Source organism: Alligator mississippiensis, chromosome 1 (genome assembly GCF_030867095.1).
Source record: "Alligator mississippiensis isolate rAllMis1 chromosome 1, rAllMis1, whole genome shotgun sequence".
NCBI lineage: Eukaryota > Metazoa > Chordata > Crocodylia > Alligatoridae > Alligator > Alligator mississippiensis.
The window spans coordinates 87,588,904-87,611,774 of NC_081824.1; the positions used below are offsets into that span (position 1 = coordinate 87,588,904).

Consider the following 22,871-nt stretch of genomic DNA (forward strand, 5'->3'; position numbering starts at 1 on the left):
AAAGTCAGGTTAACCAGCCCATGGCATTCCCTATCAACCAGAGATTTGGCAGCAGGGGAGCAGTAGAAAGCAATTAATATTGCCACTACATTTTTGGATCCATGATTTGCAATCCCCTGGATGTGTTGAAATTGTAAATGGACATTTTGATCCTTTTAAACATTTGCAGTCTCAGTTTTAGGTAGAGGAGCAATTTCTGCCATTTCCTGTGCTGTTGCTTATGTTGAAAAAGCTATTGGTGCTCCTTATTTCAGGTCCATAACTGTTAGAAATAAGACACTCCCCTTACACACACATCTTTCAAGCTGCAAGACAAAGATAGGCAATGGTTTGGCTGCTTGTCCACCTATCAATGGCAAAATTTATGACTCTTCCCTCTGCTTATCTGGGAGCATGCGGTGCATGCCTTGCTTTGATTATTAGTGAAGTTATTCTGAATACAAAGCATGACAGTAGCAGTTTGTTTAGGAGGGAATAACACAGCTCAGTGTGCTGTAACACCCTGTGGAAGTTAGTATCCTTTATAACTGTGTATAGGTGAATATCAAGGCCAATCCTCATTTCCATTTCACAGGTAGTACAATGTGGTTGGTTGTCTGCATCTCAATATGCAGTTAGTAGCAGCACTGTGTTTTGAAATACATTTAATAACTTAGGAAATAGATCAGAACAACAACTATGTAAGTAATAATAAGCATGAGTAATGACTAAACATGCCTTATGGTGAGTAAAGGATCATTTTTTTTGTCAAATTAGTCTCCAATCCTGACAATCAGTTCCTTTTAAACTGTTACACAAATGATGCAGACTGTGAAGGTGCAGTAAATGTACAGTCACCATAGCCCTTAACATGCTGTTGTTGTTACACTTTGGAATTTAACCAGAATGACTACCTTGTCTTCTGATACTTCATAGACTGTGCATTGTTGTTCTTCATCTCTTTTCAAAACATCCAGTAATTAGTATAATGATACTGGTACTGATGATGAGCCTGATCTTTTCAAGAAACAGAGAATAAGATTTTATGTGGCTGTTAATACTGTGTTACACCACAACAGTAGGCAGTGCATGTTTTTTCCCCTCTGAATTTTGCAATCAGTGCAAATGACACAATCATCATAATCTTCCTATAAAGGGCCCTAAAGGTCAGATGCTGAACATGTCCTTTGAGACCAGTTCACTGTTTCCAGGATAATACTTTGAAGTCATGTTCTTGTTTATGAACAGACAAACAGCACTAAACAGAAGCAGTATTGCCAAGAGAGAAGGCAAATGGGAGAGAACCCCCCTCAAAATGGTAAACATCTATTCCACCTGGGAAAGTGCATAATACTGCATCAATCCGTGAAGATGTGCCTGAAGTAGACCCAGGAAGCCTAGCTGTGAGAGGGAGGAGACTGTAGTTTAGCTGAATAACATATTGGTTAGGGAACTTGCCTATGGTATGGGAGATGCAGGCTCTATGTCTCTAGGTTAACCTTAAAAAGTTTAAACCCGCATCTCACACTTCCTAGACAAGTGCCTTTAAACACAAGACCATTGGCTGGGCAGGGCCAACAGCAACCTCCATCTGTTCTGTTGAAGTTGGCCTGCTGGGCAGCCAACCAGTGAAAATATGTAGGGCTGGAAGAGCAAGCTAGAGAGAGGGGAATTAATCTGAAAGGCTGAATTCCCTGGGTTCTGACTTCTGTTTCCATGTTTGTATTTTGCAATTTCTAGTTATTGGATAACATGGATAGGCAGCAGTTGGAGGAGGAACCCAAATCTAAGCTCTGCCTTAAGCCCCTGCATGGGGGTATGACTGTTTTAAAGTTGAAGAGAATGTATTTGTGCTGGGAAAATGGAGCCACGAAGTATAGTGTTGGGGATCCTTGTTGGGTTTGCCAGTGACAGGTAGGGACCAATTTCAATCACAGCTTTATGATTTTTGCAGAAACCACATAATATGGTGGTTTCTGTAGTCACCGTGGAAAACAGCATTTCCTGCAATTTTACAGAATTGCCCTCCCTGCAGGAAAGCTTACCAGAATACAAAGAAAATGCACCAATCTCTGCAGCCATAGCACACGTGGCTTGAGAGAGAGCTACTGAGAGGCTGAGATAGTGACATAGACTCAGGGAAGCTGCTAGCCAGGAAAGCAAAAGAGTTTTGGCAACATAGTTTAAGAAGCCATATGCAAAGCTGTAGTCTGATGATGAATGATTGGCCTCTTGGCCAATCAGGGGCGAGTAATGGGACTGCTGGGCCCCTCAGCCAATCGGTGGCAAGGAGAGGGTTCTGCAAAAATACCACAAAATCAGCTTTACACATCATAAGTGGGCTATGAAAATCCCTTTGTCTTGCTGCAATTTAAGTAGGTCCCTAGTACTAGGAATCAGAAGATGAGTTACTTAAATCGTCTTGAAGGGAAGCCAAAGATTTTGCTTTGAGGGTTGACTTTGCCCATAAATAAGAGTGTGCACATGTATCTGAAATCTATTTTAGTGTCCTCTGCTTTGGGATGAAGTTTTGGGGTTTTTTTGCATTACTTCTCTAAGAGATTACACCTCAATTTCTTATTAATAGACAGTGAAGAGCAATATAGTAGTAAATAGAAATGAGAAAGGAAAGGATAGAAAAAGCTTGAGATAAATACTGAATTTTTAAAACAAATCCAATGTGAAAAACAAAATAATAAATATTATTTTGATATTGTATTACCTGTTTCTAGTGTTGATATGAATCCTTGGTCACTTAGGATACATTCTTCCATTTAATAACTGTTACAGTTTGCCTGCTATCTATTTATCCAAATATTTGAATACCAATTTTCCAGTTGCTTTAGCAAAGTCTATAGAATCTATTTTTGTTCTCATCGTATTCAGGCAAACATCCTTTCATTTTTCTTGTCACTTAATATCTATATTTATCAATTGTGTTCCTTAATGTTATGCTTTCTGCTGCAAAAGTATTTTTCATAGTCTCCTGAAATCATAGAATTAGAAATAGAATCCTCCTACACATCACAGTCTGGCTTTTATGTTTAGATGCTGTAAGTCTCTAAATGGCACAGACACAGAGGTCTGTCTTTCAAATCAGGTTCTCCTAAATATAATAATTATTTATACAGTTGGCTGCTTTTAATCTACATTTTCTTATTCAGGTAATCAGTTTTAATTTCCCATTTCACTTTGTTTGATACCTTTAGCTGTATACTATAGACATTTACATATTTTTTCTTCCCTTTCTTAGCTATTTACTTTATTGCCTCATGATTAGATTATTTGTATTTCTCTCATCTAGGTGGTCAGTTTTGATAACTTCTGCACATATCTAGATATTGTTCAAGCATCTGCTCCTCCCATCGGTGCCTCATTCTGAGTTTTAAATTACTAACCTTTAAGTAGCCATTTGTCATTTCTGTTCTCAGTATGTAGCACGTCTATTCTTAAATTATTATTGTTTGAGCATCTATCCCCAGGGCTATCACCAGGATTTTAAGAGCTCATCTGTAGGGAAAAAATTAACACCTATTCTCCATCCTGTGGTGAGAAGCAGGTTGAAAGAAACAGGAGGCTTGTAAAGTGAAAAGCCTTTTAGTATTTAATAATGTATGAAAAAGGGAAGTGCTGAGGTGCTCGCCAAATACACATTGTTTTCTAATAGGGGTAGCTGGCTGCTCAGCTCTTCAGCAATATTTTTTGTACTCTGGTTGTAGTTTGAAAAGTTTAGTCTGAGTCAGCTTCTCTGTATCTAGGCTCTGACAAAAGCTTTCTGCTGAAAAGCAGCCGAGTGTTGAATTTTTTGGGTAATGTAGAGCCAGGTAGCAACATTGGTTCAGAAATGAACAGGCACAATCTAGTACAAAAGAGTGAATGAAAAATGTCTGCTGAGCTGAAATAAAACCTGACTCATAATTAATGATCCCAGGCATGGTGGCCCTTGGCTGTCCTCCATTTAAGCCTTATCAGATTGTGTGTGGCTGCCCTGGAAAACTACACTTCTAAAAACCTTTCAGCTGTGAATGCACTGATTCAGGGTGCTAGGTTTCAGCTCCCTCAGAAGTCATTTTTTGCCAAGAATATGTGTACCTAGAAGGAAGAAAAGACAAGATCCTACAAGTATTTAGTGATTGTACAAAATGGGTGCAGGCATTTGCATTTACTCAGATTTTGGCCCCAATAAAGCCTTGTTAGGGAGAAGGAAGAAATCAGGGGACAAACTGAATTCACAAAGGAGTTAACAAAGGAGTTAACAAATAGTGCTAACAGAGGGAACGGGGACATGGGTATCTTTATAAGGCTGTAATTATCCCTAGACGAGATTTGCTGAAGCAGAGCACACCTGAACCCTTTCACATAAGGTTGTGAGAAGGGGTGGTATAGAGTCACTCCAACAAGTCTGCTTAGTGCCCTGCTTTCAATGATTGTGTGTGTGTGTGTGTGTGTGTGTGTGTGTGTGTGTTTCTATTCAGACCCCTTTAGTCTATTAAAGCTGCATAGAAAGTCTAGCATGCAATGGAGAATGGACATCCAAACATTTTATATCTTTTTCCTCATAGGAAACAGATGATGTATGGAAATGGCAGGGACTTAAGTGCAATCAGAAGTGTCATTCATGTCACAAGTTCTTCACTTTTCTTGCATTTCAGTACCTTGTTTTATTTAATCCTAGTTCAAATTATTATACACTGATTCCTTTTTTAATTATGTAGAGTTAAAAAACGAATTCCCTATGAATAAAGGGATTGCAGAATAAGAAAACATTACAATTTAAAGCTGTATGAACTTGATCCTCTGAAAAACTTGTGTTGCTATTGTGCAACCAAGGCCTGATGCACCACCCATTGAAGTCACAGAGGGTTTTCCATTGGTATCAGGGGGCCAAATAGGACAAAATTCCCATGAATTTGTGTCTGACTTGGAAATGATCATTTGAAATGTGTGCTGCATGTTTTGGCTAACTGGCTTCTCCCTCTCTCTCTCTCTTTCCCCCTCCTCTCTCCCTTTTTCTCTTTACCAGGGGGTATTTTTGAATGTGTGGAATCTGGCCCAATGGGAGCTGAGGAATTAGCCTTCAGATTTGCTGTAAACACAATCAACAGAAACAGAACTCTACTGCCAAACACCACATTAACATATGACACCCAAAAGATAAATCTGTATGACAGTTTTGAAGCATCAAAAAAAGGTAACCTTTTGCATATTTTAAACTTTTATGTCAGCTAAACCTAACTTGGACCACACACCTGAAAAACTGCCATCAATAAAGCAGTATGGAATGATACTGTACAGGGTTATGGCATGCACTGCTGACATCAAAAGACAGTTTTTAAAGATTGTCTTTAAAGGCTCCAAAGGTAATGGCTTGAAAATTGTGTTGTGTCAGCAGTGCTTCCACTGCCTTTATCCAAAGACTCCTTTTTGGTTTAAATATTTAAAATTTGAAATCAATTTTGCATGAAGCTCAAGACTAGTAGCTGTCCCTTGGTCTACTGACTGCCCCTAACTCCACATGAAGTCAGGGTCAGTTGATAGCTCTTCGCACCTCATAGGATTGGGCCCTTTATGCTTTGCAAATTACTCCATGCTGTCATCAAGGATATATTTCCACTGCAGTGACTGTACCTCATGTAAAAAAAAAATGCCAAGCTAGGTGAGCCTTGAGTTGCCACATCTATGCTGATTAGCTGTACCTGAGTTGCTTGTTTAAAGTTAGCTTGGGTGTATCTACTGAGTTGCAGTTAGTGTAGCATAGATGTACCTTAAAATCTTGCCCCTCTTTTAAGGGGAGTGGCTTTTAGGCTTTACCTGAGCAAAAGACTGTTTCATGACTGAAGTGAGAGTTCCTGTTTTGTAGATAGTCACAAAAAGTTGACACTGTTAATCAAACTCCAGCAGAGGCCACTGAGTAAATTGAAATAAGGGTTCCTATGACAGAGGCAGCCCTTACTTGCTGCTTCCAACATTCATCGAATGTAGAGATAGGTCTGAATGGGATCTCTTGAGTTAGGCTGTTCAGAATCTCGATTTGAATGTTGTGACAGCCTATCATTATATAAATAAATCTTCCTCCTATGTGTTTACCTGGGCTCAAATTTAGTTCTAAGCATTTAAGCATTTTTTAAAGTCCCTATTCAGCAAAGCCTTTAAGATCATTCTTAAGTCTCATTGAAGTCAATAGGACTTATGCATGGCTGCAAAAATTATGCGTGAGCCTCAGAATTTTGCTGAACAGTGAAGGATTGCTGAAAAGAGGCCTAGAGGTTTACCTCAAGTTTTAAATAGATTTTTAAAAATTTAAACTCTGAACCAAATGTTGTGGTAGTGTCTTCTGTTTCAGATTACTGTAGCATTGGGATGCTACATACATACTGTATCCCGATGCTATGAAATCCAACATGTTGACCTAAAAAAGAGAGGCTATTAGGTGTTGTGGGACTTGTCTGTGTGGTCTTTTATTCCTAAAATATGCATGCATCTGATTCAAGTTTGAGTCTTCTGGCATTCTATACATTTCTAAAGTATTTTGCCCCTTTAAATCAGAAAGGGAATTATATGTGTCTTTCTATTTGATAACATAGTAAGGGTGGTCAAGAGAGTTAATTAGGTTTTATCAGAGGTTTTGAGTCTAAATGCATGAGTTGATCTGACTCAGTGTGCCAGGTTGGGTTTACAGTAATGGAGCATATACATTTGGGGCTGGATAGCAGAATCTGTGCTGCTAATATTTCTTTTAATCGTGCTTTAGAAACTGCACACAAAAATCAGAAAAATAAAAGAAGACCCATTGCTGCTTCAAAATGTGTATACACATAGCATACTTTTAACAAATAAAAGGGGAATTAAGGGAAATTCACTACATTGATTAAAGCTTTGGCTTAAAATACTAATCAATTGACTTTGAGAAGGTGTATTATCTTTTATGAAAGGCTGAAGGGCTTGGCCTTTTTCATTTGTGTGCTCTAATCACCTGTTTTGCCATATGCATTACTTAATAAAGGTGTTTAATAATTGCTGAATGTAAAAAAGAACATACTGCCCTATTTTGTACAAGTAATAGCAGCATGAATTTGCTGCAGTGACTTCTTTAACATCCTTTTAAAAATATACTATGGCAGTGCAGGGGCATAAAGGGAAGAAAGATACTCTTTGAACAGAGCCACATTAGATGGCTCCTCTGGGTACCGCTCCTTCCCAGTCCTCAGAGAATGGTTTAGTAGCAGGGTGGAATCTGTCCATTGTGCACTGTTTGGTGCAATATACTTGGGGCTGGATAGCAGAATACATTTTTTTTCTCCATCTCCTTAGGGAACAAAGACAGTACAAGGATGGAAATTTAATTTTCCCTACTCTTATTTATTTTTCTACAGCACTACAAGTTTGTTTCTTTAAATCAAGCTAAGCCTAAATGTATATTCTACCTCTGTTATTCTTACTCTGCAATTCATTAGACAAAAGAGCTTTGTGAGCATTAAAATAACTGCATATGAGTAATGACTAGATGTTTTGGGGTATATCCATGTCTCCCATATGTAGCTGAAGATGAGATGCTGCCCCTTTCAGTTGTAGCTAATTATACTATATCAAAATCTGTGTGTAATCTCTTATAGTTCATGGCTCCATGAATTCAAAGTATTTTCACGCATTTGACAATTGTTTTTGTGCTGAAAGGATTTTTTGGTCAGGAATCAAAGACTAAAGGTTAACATAAAATGGTGCATTTACTATTGCAGCTACAAAATACGGTTTTAACAACTAGGTTAAGGCATTTGCTTAGCTAATGGGGTTCATGATTATGTCCATTACTGAGCAGGCAGGCACTGCGTAGAAAATACAGTCTGTTTAGACCTCCTCCTCCCATGTACTCCTGGAGTTGAATACAGATGAGTGAGTAATGAGTTTTTAAAGATACCACACAAAAGAACAACCTCATGACAAGATCACAACTTTCCCAACTGTTTTTTGAATAAAGAGTAATTTCCCTTAATATTTTAGGGGGAAAAATGGTACTGCCTCTTATAGAATAGTGCTATATAAAATCATGTGTGAAATCATCATATTTTCAAATAGCAGAAGTTGGGGAGGGGAAGAGTTGGAGAGGGGTGGGGAGGGAAGCCCAATGAAAAACCATCTGGTAGTTATCATTGTTGTTAGAGATCCCATCTACTGACATTTGCATAAAGCTTAAGGATTACACTCAGAAAGGGCAATATTTGCATAAATGTTTTTATTAAAATATAGTTGCTTAGGCTTTGATGTGTCACAGAGACACATACAGGTGGTATCATATGCCTTTGAGAACCCCAGATTTTAGTTACTGGTGCTCTGTATGAATACAGGTACATTCCTGCATGATTCTCAAACTCAGTAGGAGATAGCTAATAGTCATAATGTCACATTTTAAGCAAGATAAACTTCTCTAGGGAATCTTTGATTCTGAATTGGTGGAAAGAGTGCCATAACGATATCTGCATATAGCTATATACATAGCTATATATAGAGAGAGATAGATATCATTATGGCACTCTTTCCACCATATATATGTGTGTATGTGTATTTTATTTATTTATAGATATAGAGATAGATATATAGATATATAGATATATATATGTATATATATATGAGTCTGACAGATGCTCAGAGAAAGCTCTCTAACTTTATAATATGAATTTATAAGAGGGAGGGAGGGGAAAACCCCTCAAAATTTAACTTGTGACATTTTGATGCATGGCCATGCAGGGGATATTTTTAAATACTTTGCCAATATGTGTGTAACAGTGCATATTGACTTCATTTTTTAAAGTTCAAAATATAATCTCCTCTTGTGGAAAACATTTAACCCCTGTATTCTGCCAGTCAAGTTATCCTTTTGGAGTTTATAAAACCAAATGTTGAGATCATCATAAGCCACCATCTGCACTTAATGTTACATTGTTCTGCTGGGATGAAATCCATTTAAGCCTGTGGAAAGTTTGAGTTCTTTGGTTCTTAATGTAAATAGAGTGGATGGATCAGGGAAGAAATTCACATAGAAAACATTCTGGTTAAGGGTTCAGTCCCATATGTTCAGTCTCCAGAGTCAAGATTTTTTTCACTGAGATTTGCAAACAGAGGTATTGGAACAGAGTCTTTGTAACTTGTATGCATTAATGGGAGCTTTTACTAAATGTACTTATATGCTATGTTAATTTGCAGTGGAAACTGAAAGATTTATTTTACAACAATTATTAATTTAAAGTGAAAGTCTTAAAGCCAAGTGTTAGACCTGACTAGGACAGGAACTCCTTCAGGAAAGTTGTTTGTATGTGTTTGAATTTACTTGTTTTTCTTTTTCCTTTTTTAAATTAAATTTCATGGAGTTCCTTTTAATTAATGTGAATAGTACAATACCTTCTGGCACATTGCCTTCTCTCCTCTCATCATTGACAGAATTCTGTCTCCTCTTCAGCCTGTGATCAGCTGTCCCTTGGGGTGGCAGCCATCTTTGGACCTTCCCATAGCTCCTCAGCAAATGCTGTGCAATCCATCTGCAATGCGCTTGGTGTACCACATATACAGACTCGCTGGAAACATCAGGTGTCAGACAACAAAGACTCCTTCTATGTTAGTCTCTACCCAGATTTCTCTTCACTCAGTCGCGCTATCCTTGACCTGGTGCAGTTTTTCAAGTGGAAAACCGTCACTGTTGTGTATGATGACAGCACTGGTAAGTTGAATCAACTGGATTACGTACACTTGTATTTGTGTGTGCATGTACATACGTGTTTTCTAATTATTCTAAACTTTTAGTTTAAATGATCATCACTACTCATAACTGAAAGATGGGTAAATCTATCAGTAAAATGCTGCATAAAATGCAATTGTTACATATGGTTGGTGTAACAGGGGAACTTTTTGGGGCCGATTTTCCTGTGGCCTGCCCACCTGTTTCTGAGCTAACTGCCTGCCATGACTTGTTGTTAGTTAATTAATTGATGTTAATTAAGCAGGAAGCTGCCCATTTCTTGCCCCGATGCCAGGGGGCGCTATCTGCAGCTGCATTCCTCCCATACACCGCAGCCCAAGCCTCACAGATGGCATCCAGCTGTTGTCGATATCACCAGCCCCATACTGGGCCCCAGAATCCTGCTAGATTCATAGATTCATAGATGTTAGGGTCGGAAGGGACCTCAATAGATCATCAAGTCCGACCCCCTGCATAAGCAGGAAAGAATGCTGGGTCTAGATGACCCCAGCTAGATACTCGTCTAACCTCCTCTTGAAGACCCCCAGGGTAGGGGAGAGCACCACCTCCCTTGGGAGCCCGTTCCAGACCTTGGCCACTCGAACTGTGAAGAAGTTCTTCCTAATGTCCAATCTGAATCTGCTCTCTGCTAGCTTGTGGCCATTGTTTCTTGTAACCCCCGGGGGCGCCTTGGTGAATAAATCCTCACCAATTCCTTTCTGTGCCCCCGTGATGAACTTAAAGGCAGCCACAAGGTCGCCTCTCAACCTTCTCTTGCGGAGGCTGAAAAGGTCCAGTTTCTCTAGTCTCTCCTCATAGGGCTTGGTCTGCAGGCCCTTGACCATACGAGTTGCCCTTCTCTGGACCCTCTCCAGGTTATCCGCATCCTTCTTGAAGTGTGGCGCCCAGAATTGCACGCAGTACTCCAACTGCGGTCTGACCAACGCCCTATAGAGGGGAAGTATCACCTTCCTGGACCTATTCGTCATGCATCTGCTGATGCACAATAAAGTGCCATTGGCTTTTCTGATGGCTTCGTCACACTGCCGGCTCATGTTCATCTTGGAGTCCACTAGGACTCCAAGATCCCTTTCCACCTCTGTGCCACCCAGCAGGTCATTCCCTAGGCTGTAGGTGTGCTGGACATTTTTCCTCCCTAGGTGCAGCACTTTGCATTTCTCCTTGTTGAACTGCATCCTGTTGTTTTCTGCCCACTTGTGCAACCTATCCAGGTCTGCCTGCAGCTGTTCCCTGCCCTCCGGCATGTCCACTTCTCCCCATAGCTTTGTGTCGTCTGCAAACTTGGACAGAGTACATTTGAATCCCTCGTCCAAGTCGCTGATGAAGACATTAAAGAGTTTCGGTCCAAGGACCGAGCCCTGCGGGACCCCACTGCCCACACCCTTCCAGGTCGAGACCGACCCATCTACCACAACTCTTTGGGTGCGACCCTCTAGCCAATTTGCCACCCACTGGACCGTGCAGTCATCCACATCACAGCCTCTTAACTTGTTCACCAGTATGGGGTGGGATACCGTATCGAAGGCCTTCCTGAAGTCTAAGTATATGACATCCACCCCTCCTCCTGTGTGCTATTTAAACCCCACCTGGATCCCTCCATTCAGGCGGCCTATGCCGCCTTCATTCCAGGCTGCATAGCTCCCTGAGCTGCTTCCCCCTTATGGTTGTGGTCCCCCTGGGACCTTTGGCTCTATCGGCCCTGGCTCACCTCCAGGCCAGTCAGAACCCCAGGGCTTCAGCTCTAGGTGTCCCTCATGGTGGGCCCCTGACCCTTTGACCCTTCCGGTCCTGGCCCCAGCATAGACCAGTCAGGGGATGTCAAGACAGGTTTGAGTCCACTCTCTCACTGGGGTCCACCTTCCAGATCCTACAAGGGGGTAATCCACCCGGTTGTGGGAGCTGGGGTTAAGGCACCTCAATGGAGTGGTAACTGGCCTGGCATTTCCTGGGGGCTCCCGCACCACTGAGGGCCCCACCAGGCCACCCACTCCCGGCAGGGTGCAGTTTTAGGTCATGCCCAGGACCAGCAGCCTCCTGACCATCCCCTACAGCTCCTGCCCTTACCTCCAGATGATACCTGCAGCCAGGCAATGTTGTTGCCTGGCCTTCCAGCAGCAAAATTCCCTGTTTATATGGGCAGCCCTGAATCCAAAATGGCTGCCCTCATCAGGCATCTCCTGGTTGCTGTCTTCAGGCCCTTAAAATGGCAGGCACAAACATGCCCTGCCACAGTTGGTTTTTTTTTTTTAATTAAAAGAAAGAAAGAAAGAGAAAAGGTAGGGATCCTAAAAATAGAAGGCAATGGGAAAGGGGTGATGGCATGCCTTGCAAGTGTGTACCAGTTGATTTTTGGCCTTGCCCCCTGGCGTTAGCTAGATGGGAAACAAGCCAAAAAGGTTCTTGCTTTCATCTATTTTCACTTCTGCATAGGACTGTTGAAACCTGCAGTCTAAGATTTGCGAAGGGATTTGCAAAATTAATTCTGCAATTTGGCTCTTATGAGTTGAAAGCAAATTAACCTTGAAGACTTCCTCTGTAGACTAAAATTTGATAAAATTAAACATTTAACTTCCAGGGGGGATTCCTGATATTCCATATCATTCTGCCCCTCCACATCTGTTCTGCCCTGTCAAGGACCATCATGCTTCAAATAAGCCCTGAACACTTCCTTCTTATTTGACGTCTCTTCTACCAAGTGCAAGGTCAAAACAAGGACTTGATGAGAGAAAGAGATGACTGTTGGGAAAGAGGCAGGGAAGCCAACTGGAACAAATTTAGTAAGGAAGCTTCATGGATGCTGACTCCATCCCAGTTTTGCTGAATGGCCACTATGCGTCAAGCTCTTTGAGCAAAATGAACCTCAAGATTATATCTTAGTTAAATGGGCCAGGGATTTATGGAAAATGTTTTTGTGTAACTTGGCCTCTAGCTGAAACTTACAAGTCCAAAGACAGATGAAAGCTAACATTTTAAAAAGGAGGAAATGTATCAATGATCAGTATTGCATTAAGAGGTGGACGCAATCCCAATGGAGGCCTAGTGTCCTTGCAACAGTACAAATATATAGTTTCTACATATGTCTTCAGATGATAAGACAAACCAAGAAGTGTAGCATAAAAATGATGTGGAGGTGAGCTTGAGTGATAACAACTATAGGAATAGCCTAGCTATGAACAGAATTAGCAGTGCTTAGATACAAATAAAGAATAATTGTTTGCTGGCATATATTATTTACTAGGAATTCAGCCTAGTCATTTATCAGGAGTAATGTTTCATAAACAAAAGATGATCAAACTTATCTTCAAGCTTAGCAGTATAATCTATAGAGATGGGTATGGAATGATGTTCCTGTTCCACAATTTTTTTTAATTTCAAAACGTTCCTGTCCAGATAGGGACAAAGGTCACAAAATTTTTTAAAATGTAGTAAAAATGAAAATGAATTAGTGATTTATTTCAAGTAATTGGAAATGTTTTATTTGAATAATTCTGAAATATTTAATTTAATTTTTATTGGTTTACAATTTGTTTAATATACAGTAAATTAATTTCTAATGGGAGAATGAATTTCTTCCTTTAAAAATTTCCATTTTTTGCATTCTCAAAACTTATTTTTTCAAATTGATACTCATGTTAAATAATCTATCCAGACATGAAAAGTTTGTTTCAATGTATCTTTTTCTTGATGAGAGATGTGGGGTACCTGGGTGGAGGGGAGAAGGGGAGGACGAGATGGGGGTTTGTTTGTTCATTTTGCTTTCTTAAATTTTTGATACCAGTCTAAAAAAAATTGCATAGTGATCATGTAGACTGGAGATTTTAGGTTGAAGGGGTATCTCTTGAACTTGCTGTATACTGTCCATATAAACATAGTAGCATGTTGCTTACACAGCTGCAAAAGTGTGTGCATATAAAGATAACAGTTAATATAATGCAAATGCCTTTTGTTGTTGGTTAGTTCTCCTCAGAAATAACCATGAACAAGAAACTCATTGCTGTACATTTGTAAAGTTGGTATAGCATTCTTTTTTTGGATCCTTATTAATTTATATAAAATATTCATCAATTTCTAAAGTCTCCTTGAATTTTCACCTTTTAAAACTGCCAGCGCCAGCTGAGAATTTGCAATCCCAGCTGAAGCATCTTGAAAGATGGTCTCTCCAGACGGGGGTTGGAGGGAGGGCAACACTATTTTAAAAAGTAAACTTTCAATCTTTTCATGGTCTTGTCTGTAAATAAATTTAAAGTCTACTTCTTAAAAACTGCCAGTATCTCTTTGTTGAGAGCAGCTCCCTCGGATACTTCAAATGCTTCAAAGGCAGGACACGCTGCTGGGAAGTCCACAGCATTGCCTGCCTTTGAAGTACATGTGGGAGCAACTCTTAGCTGTGAGAAACTGTCAATCTTAAAAAACCTAGACTTTAAATCTTGTTACTGCTGGCCTGCAAACAGATTTAAAAAACGCTTTTTGAAGAAGACAGTTACTCTGGTCTGAGAGGGGTCCAGGCCCCTCATGGATACGTCTTATGTGAAAAATTCCATGGTTGAAGGCTTGGGCTGAAACCAAAAGAGTTTCATCTAATGCTGAAAGACTGAATCTAATAGAGATCCCAGAGGCTTAATTTTAAAGCCACTGAAATGAATGGGAACAATAAATAAAGCAAAAATTGTTTATTTTTGTATACACATCTTGGCTTTCATAGATTCATAGATTCATAGATGTTAGGGTCGGAAGGGACCTCAATAGATCATCAAGTCCGACCCCCTGCATAAGCAGGAAAGAGTGCTGGGTCTAGATGACCCCAGCTAGATACTCATCTAACCTCCTCTTGAAGACCCCCAGGGTAGGGGAGAGCACCACCTCCCTTGGGAGCCCGTTCCAGACCTTGGCCACTCGAACTGTGAAGAAGTTCTTCCTAATGTCCAATCTAAATCTGCTCTCTGCTAGCTTGTGGCCATTGTTTCTTGTAACCCCCGGGGGCGCCTTGGTGAATAAATCCTCACCAATTCCTTTCTGTGCCCCCGTGATGAACTTAAAGGCAGCCACAAGGTCGCCTCTCAACCTTCTCTTGCGGAGGCTGAAAAGGTCCAGTTTCTCTAGTCTCTCCTCATAGGGCTTGGTCTGCAAGCCCTTAACCATACGAGTTGCCCTTCTCTGGACCCTCTCCAGGTTATCCGCATCCTTCTTGAAGTGTGGCGCCCAGAATTGCACGCAGTACTCCAACTGCGGTCTGACCAGCGCCCGATAGAGGGGAAGTATCACCTCCTTGGACCTATTCGTCATGCATCTGCTGATGCACAATAAAGTGCCATTGGCTTTTCTGATGGCTTCGTCACACTGCCGGCTCATGTTCATCTTGGAGTCCACTAGGACTCCAAGATCCCTTTCCACCTCTGTGCCACCCAGCAGGTCATTCCCTAGGCTGTAGGTGTGCTGGACATTTTTCCTCCCTAGGTGCAGCACTTTGCATTTCTCCTTGTTGAACTGCATTCTGTTGTTTTCTGCCCACTTGTCCAACCTATCCAGGTCTGCTTGCAGCTGTTCCCTGCCCTCCGGCGTGTCCACTTCTCCCCATAGCTTTGTGTCATCTGCAAACTTGGACAGAGTACATTTGACTCCCTCGTCCAAGTCGCTGATGAAGACATTAAAGAGTATCGGTCCAAGGACCGAGCCCTGCGGGACCCCACTGCCCACACCCTTCCAGGTCGAGACCGACCCATCTACCACGACTCTTTGGGTGCGACCCTCTAGCCAATTTGCCACCCACTGGACCGTGCAGTCATCCACATCACAGCCTCTTAACTTGTTCACCAGTATGGAGTGGGATACCGTATCGAAGGTCTTCCTGAAGTCTAAGTATGCAACGTCCACCCCTCCTCCTGTGTCCAGGGGTTTCGTAACCTGGTCATAGAAAGAGACTAGAAAGAGACTTTCTAACCAGGGCCATAGAGAACCTAAATATATGATCAGTGAATATTTTCTTCTCTACTGCTATCCCTTCTCCTCTCACTCTAAGAGCTATTTAGGATTGATGGCAATATTAGCTGCTCAGATTCATGATATAGTTCCTTGATAATAGAATTTCTCTTTCCAAATGAATATTTCCAAACTGGACACTTTTTCATAGGAATGGTAACAATATGCTCCAGAAGTTATGTGGTATTCTTTTTTTCCTTCTTTAAAATGATCATTTAAAAAAGATGTATTTACTTTGTATAATCATTATTTCTGTAAGTATTTAATTATTGCTCGCAATGTGGATTTGTATTTAAAGGGGAAAAGTGAAGGGTAGTTTGAAAGCATATACTGATTTATACTGTAACAGATATCTGGATATTTTAAAGGATTCATCTCCAAATAAAACCATGAGTCTGTGTACACTGGGGAAATGAAGATCTATTAAACCCCCCCCAAAATAGGGTCTCATTTTTGATGCAGCATTCAGGATGTTTGTTCATTAAATAGTCTCAGTTATAGGTGACAGGTACTGGTTCATGTGATGTTTTCTTTCTGAACAAGCTGGATCAAGTTCAATCTTGCTATGGTAGAAGTGCATAAGACTCCCACTGAGAAAGTAGAACTTGAAATGGGTCACTCTTTGGAGCCACAGAGGCTAACTGAATCAGAGATGGATGAGCTTTCATGAGCAAGAATTCACTTCATCAGATGCAAAACACACACACACACAATTGCCCATCAAGAATATTGGCGGGGAGGCGGGGAATGGAGCAGCACCACCAAATGCCCTGTGCTGCCACCACTCTGCCTCTGGCCTTGTGGCGCCCAGAATTGCACACAGGATTCCAACTGTGGTCTGACCAGCGCCCTATAGAGGGGAAGTATCACCTCCCTGGACCTATTCGTCATGCATCTGCTGATGCACGATAAAGTGCCATTGGCTTTTCTGATGGCTTCGTCACACTGCCGGCTCATGTTCATCTTGGAGTCTGCATGCAGTGGTCACATCTACATGAGCAGTGGACTATGCAGTTGTTACTGTGCAGTCATTTTGTACTTGCATACTTGTTACTGCACTGTACCATCAGCACATGTTTTTTTCAGACACTGCTGCACAGTAGCAAGGAGCACAAAACAATTGCATGAACAAAAATTGGAACAGAACAATTGCATGAACAAATATTGACTGGAGAACTGATTGTCAGTACTGCAGAAAGGGACCTGGGGTTTACAGTGGGCTATAAGCTGAATGTGAGACAACATTGTGCTCTTGTTTCAAAAGTGGCTAATAACATACTTGGCTGTATTAATAGGAGTGTCACTTGCATGTAAAGGTAAGTGATTCTCTTGCTTTATTCAGCACTGGGCACTACATTTCAAGAATGATGTGGACAAATTAGAATTTAGTAGAGAGCAACAAAATGATAAGAGGTCTAGGAAACATGACATGAGAAAAAGCTGAGAGAACTAGATTATTTATTCTGGGGAAGAGAAGACTGATAGCAGTCTTCCAATAACTGAAGGATGGTTATAAGGAGGAAGGACATACACTATTCTCTGTGGCTACAGGGAACAGGATAAGGAACAAAGGTCTTAAATTGCAGGTAGGAAAATTTAGGTTGGCTGTTAGGAAGAACTTCTTCACTATGTAGGTGATGCAGCAGTAGAGACTTCTCAGAGATGTGAATCTTCATCCTTGGAAATTTTTAAGAGGGAGTTGGACAAACTCTTGACTGAGATGATTTAGACAGGGATGATTCTGCCATGAGTAGGAGATTAGACTAAATGACCTTCTCAGGTCCCTTCCAATCCTGATTTTATGCTTCTAGTGTATGTTCATACAGTTCTGGGAAGAAGATTGTGAGCTGCAGATAAAGGCAAAACAAAAAACAAACAAAGAAAAAACATTCTCCCCCCTCCCCCCCCCGCCCCATATTCTTTTTCAGTCTGGTGACCTGCCTGGAAATATTGGAAGAATTTTTCTTTTAAGCTAGAGAAGACAATAGGGAGTGAGGACAAGCACAAACTTTAAGTAGATAAAGATTGGTCCTGAAAGAGACTGGTGAATTGTTCTATCTGCTTACCAAGTGTAGCACAAATAACATATTTGTCCGGACCAAAGTAGATATAGGTTAGATTTTCCAAAAAACTTTTGAATTACAAGATGAATTGAGCACTGGAACAGGTTGTGTTGGGAGGTGGTAGAATCCCCATCACTGGACTTTTAAAGAGGTTATACAAATATCTATCAGGAGGGACAGCTAGATGGCTAATACAGCGACATTTGTATATCCTCCCTATACAAATACAAATAAAAGGCCATAAAGACAGAGTGATTCTTAAGGTTTTGCCACTTTCAATCCCCTTCTGAAAAATCCTTACTGGGCATGTCTACACAAGATACTTTACTGAGCAGTGGACTAATCTACTGCATAGTAAAGCATCACCATCTGTACATGCGCAGTATCTACTGAACAGTAAATTAGTCCTATGCATAGTTGGTTAGTAACTGCAATAGCACATATGTAGACAGCTGACAGAAAGCAAATTGCTTCCAGGCAGCAGGGGGTGGAGGAGCTGTCCCCTGCCCCAGGCAGCCTACTTCCCAGTGCTTCAAGCCAATCAGCAGAGGACAGAGCCTGGGGCAGGGGACTGTTTCCCAGCCCGGCATCCCGATCTTTTGACTGGGGCAGAGTTGGGAAGCAGGCAGCTGCCTGGGGCAGGGGACTGTTTCCCAGCCCCTGGCCTGATCTAGCAGTTGGGGTGTGGGGCTGGAAGGCAGCTGCCTTGGAGTTGGGAAAGCTCCCCTGTCCCCTGGAAGCCAGGCCTGACCCTGATGCCCCCTGCTAGCCTAGGGCTGGTACCTGGGGAAGCCTGGAGCTCCTCCTGGCCACTCTAAGGGAGAAGAGCAGGGCAGGAGTAGCCCTGCACTGAACTGCTCCTATTGGGAGCAAATTTGCTCCCAACAGGTGCATGTGTAGACACGGTACTGGGGAATGCTTACTGCACCTTGTTTCACTGAGCAGTAAGCTTAAAACAGATTAATAGCACATGTAGATGCACCCACTTATGAATCATATTTATTCCCATTTTATGCTTTCCTCAGATGGTGGATATGGGTTTAATGCAGGAATACATTTTTTCTGCACCTGACATTGAAACTCTTCAATCACTAAGGTCCAGCCCATGCCCAGGACTACAGTGGCAACTGTGTTTCAGTTAACCTACATCAGATAGCTTCTAGACCATGGAGACAAATTTACTCTCATATTATTCCTGTCCCTTCCCAAGACTGTATTCTTTGGAAGATAACATGTCAACAATTGTAGCTGCCATTTAAAATATTTCAGTCAGTGGTTAAAACCTAGAAGGAGGAAGTTCATTCTTTTCCATGGGTGGGGAGAGGGCTATTAAGACAGTGAAGCTAGTTATGGCCCATGAAGTTCCTATATCAATAGAAGGAACTGAGGACCCTTTTCCCTCCACCAACCAGGTCTGTTGTTGCAGAGCTGTTTAGCATGAGTGCTAGCAATGGACACTGCCACTTTTCAGGCCAGTGAGGACCCCTGGGATTTTCTATACTAATCAGATCTTGCGTATTAGAATGCAAATGTTAGACCTGTATTTAGTGATGCTGATTGATAGTATGGAGTGGGGGCCATCCTTTTCGGCAGCTTTGGCACAAGGTTAGCCCAGCATCCTCCACTGAGTATCACCCTGATCCTCTTTCCCTGCCCAAACTGCTCTCCTGCTTTCTGCTCCCTGAGTAATCCGTTGGTCTGCTTTTAACTCTCTATCCTATCTGCTCCCGGATCCCTCCCTGGTCCGCTGCATGCCACACACACAGACTGTGTGTACCACTTGTGAAATGTATACTGCCAGTTGGCCATCTCCCATGTAATGGTAGGATGAAGGAAAGCAATTCTTGGTTATTCACTTTAGATATGTGCACATTTCATAATGATAGAATTAGTAGGCTGAAAAAATACAAAAATACTTGTGAAGATTTGCTTCATTATTACAGAGAAGCACAGTTTCTAAATAGTCCTTTATGTTGCCAGAGTTGCATGGAATGAGCAGTAGGAAAGTTTGGAGGAGAAAATCCTCTCTGAAGGAAGAAACAGTATTGGGTATCTCTGTATTTCTTTGTCTAACTGGACTTCTATTTGATTGTAGATAAGCCCTGCTTCCTTCTGTTTCCTCTGTAGACTTTCTTTGATGTTCCTCGATGTATCCCATCTGTTGAACTGATAAAAACTCACCAAAATTATTTAGCTTTTCTGCTACTTGTTTCAAAACCTGGATAATCATATCTTACCATACTTATCAGAGTGGAACTTATATATAATTCAGTAAGAGCACAGCATAAAATGGCTGGCAGGATATGAACCATAAACATTTTTATTTTTTTTCTTAATTTATGTTCCCTTCATATCGGTAATTTATCTATTGATTTTAATTAATCCCCTTGCAGGCTGATAGATTTGTTGTAGCCATTTGGATTTAAGAAAGAAGGGGGAAAGTGGTAAGCATTATCATAAGCACCCTGGAGTTCTAATTGTTTCATAGGGTGACTCAGGTCTCAAAATTCAACCATATGAGCTAATCTTCTCTAAACTGGAGAAAACAAATTTGGCCTATCAGAGACAGAACTTAATGGGAACCAGCATTCTGAGGCAGGAAATCAAACGTAACCCTTTGTGGGTATTGCATATGAAACTGTCTTGATTCCTGATTTGCATAAGCCATTAGTTTCTGGCACCTTTCAATTACATAGTGCAATGGCAACTAATGGTTTATGCAAATCAAGTTGATATAAGCAGGATCTGTTTTTTTTTTCATCTCCTAATTAGCATTTGTTGTGGTCTTGGGTGAATGAATTTAAGCACCATAAAATCTGTTGCATCTCTGAACTGTAGCCAAAACAAAAGATGGAAAGGAATTGACTTAAGAAATTAAACAGTTTCTGTTGCTTTTTAGACTCTTGTAATGTGTGACTTGTTTTAGATTTTTCTATAATATGACATATAATTTTGTTGATAATTTTAATTATTTGAGTTTTAATTAGGGTTTTTTACTTGGGAAATGTGTGAGGTCATATTAGATATTTCATATTATTTTGTCTAAAAGGGCAAAACGCTGTTTTGTTTCTATGATAATAATAAAATAAAACCACTTGCATTTTCAGCAGTAAATTTTTATGCAGGGTAATTTAGTACCTTGAGGAACCTGGGGAAGCATTTGCCACTAAAAATTAAAAGATCAATAAGATTAATATGGTTCATTACTTATTGGAAGTGTAACCTAAGTGGAATCTGTCTCTTTAAAGGAAATAAACATTATAAGCTTTTTGGGGGAGATGGGAAGAGGGATTTTAGGCACACAGAAAACAAGTATTTTAGATAGGAGAGGAGGAGAGTCTTGTTGGCTCAGACTGTTTCCCACAGTTTAAAATGGGTTATCTAGGGTATTTAGAAAGTCTGTTTTAACTAAAGTAATCTGCTTTTAGTTTAAATAAAAAGCCTGAAACAGAAAACAAATATGGAGTTGAGTATTGCACTTCTGACAACTGAAGCAATTGTAATGTGCATCCCTAGGCTGTAGAACATGGGTTTTCAACCTTTTTTAGTAAATGTACCCCCAGTGGCCAGTCATTTTTAGTAAGTATACCTCTGGCAGCTGGGGAGGGAAGGGAGTGGCCTGCAGCAGGGCCCAGAGTGGGGAGTGGAGGCAGGGGTGGCGGGGTGGTGGCATGCAGCTGGATGCAGAGCTGGGATACACTTACTAAAAAAGGAGTGGAGCGGCAGCAGCGCAAGGTGGTGGAAAGTAGTGGCATGAAGTGGTGGGAAGTTCCCCCCGCCATGTCCAGCCAGCTGAGTGGCATCTGCGCAGCCTGCAGAGGGGTGCCGCTCTTGCGGTGGGAGGTGGCGGTGCTCCATCCCTGCCCACCACACGTACCTCCTGGGGCCCTCCCAAATACCTCCAGGGGTACGTGTACCCCTGGTTGACAACTGCTGCTCTAGAAAACCTGACTCTATTGCTTATGTGCATTTTAAACTAGTATAACTCATTTGACTTTACTGGAGTTGTTGTTCACACCATGATTTAGTGTTGAGTGACACCATGATTAAGTGGGGTTTTTTTTTGTTTTTAAACATAAACTTGTACTGGGTGACAGGGAGATGAGAATCACTTCCTTATGTCTGAAAAGTCTTGGTTTTGGTTCCTATTTTAATACAAGCTAATTTATAGAAAGATCAAAAAATGAGAAACCATGTTTGTATCTGCCCCTACCCCATGCACAAATCTGGGGGTGGGGCACATGCCCCCCTAATGTTTGCTTCCCTGGGAATGCACACAGTGGTGGAGAGCCAGCCCCCCTGTTGTCCCCAGACAAGCTGGCCGTGGCTCCATCTCACTCGCCCAGCTGGACCCCTGGCCACACATTCTGACCTGGGCCCCACACATTGCCCTGGCTGGGCAGTTTGCCCAACCCCAGCCACCAACTGTGCCCCACTGCCTTCCTCACTGTGGTGTCCTCAATCAGTTCACCCCCCTCCTCTTTATATCCCTTCTCCCTCCATGCACAATTTCCTGAGTTTTTCTCCTTCAGAGGAGAAAATTTGTACTTTTTTATGGAAAATGGAATACCCATATCCTTGCACATGATACTGGAATCATTCAGCCTAGGACTGGGACTTGATGTTTATATTTCATGACTGTTGTACCCAGTTAGGGATGGGTGCTCACCCTATCTGCTTGGCAGGAGGCCTGCTTGTGTGATCATGCATTAGATCCCATTGCACCTTATTGCCATTGCAGGGGGAGGCTGGGATCATGAACCCAGACTTTCCCTACACCAGTTCCCATGGCTGCAAGCCCCACAGCTGATGGGGCTCGGTAGGGTTTCAGCTGAAGCAGCATTCCCTGAGGCTCTCAGAGGGGGCAGCAGGGAAAATGCTACCACCTGTGCAAGCTCCATATCTCACAAGGCTCATAGCAGGGGCAGCATTCTTCCTGCTGTGAGTCCTGCACTTCATGAAGCTTGCTGTGGCAGCAGCGTTCTTCCTGCTGCCCCTGTTGCAAGTCCCATAGCCACTATGAGTCCTGTAGCTGATGAAGCTCACAAGGGGGACAGTGTTCTTCCTACTATAAGCCCTGTAGCCTATAATGCTCCACCACTGTG

At 41.6% G+C, this 22,871-nt stretch overlaps 1 protein-coding gene across 1 annotated transcript in view; it reads left to right on the plus strand.

Moving 5' to 3' along the window:
- GRIK2 (glutamate ionotropic receptor kainate type subunit 2) overlaps positions 1-22,871 on the plus strand; it is a 687,728-nt gene that overhangs the window by 205,874 nt on the left and 458,983 nt on the right. Inside the window, exons 3-4 of the mRNA XM_014611075.3 lie at positions 5,003-5,170; positions 9,431-9,688. Coding sequence (XP_014466561.1) covers positions 5,003-5,170; positions 9,431-9,688 — 426 coding nt within the window. The remainder of the gene's footprint in view (positions 1-5,002; positions 5,171-9,430; positions 9,689-22,871) is intronic.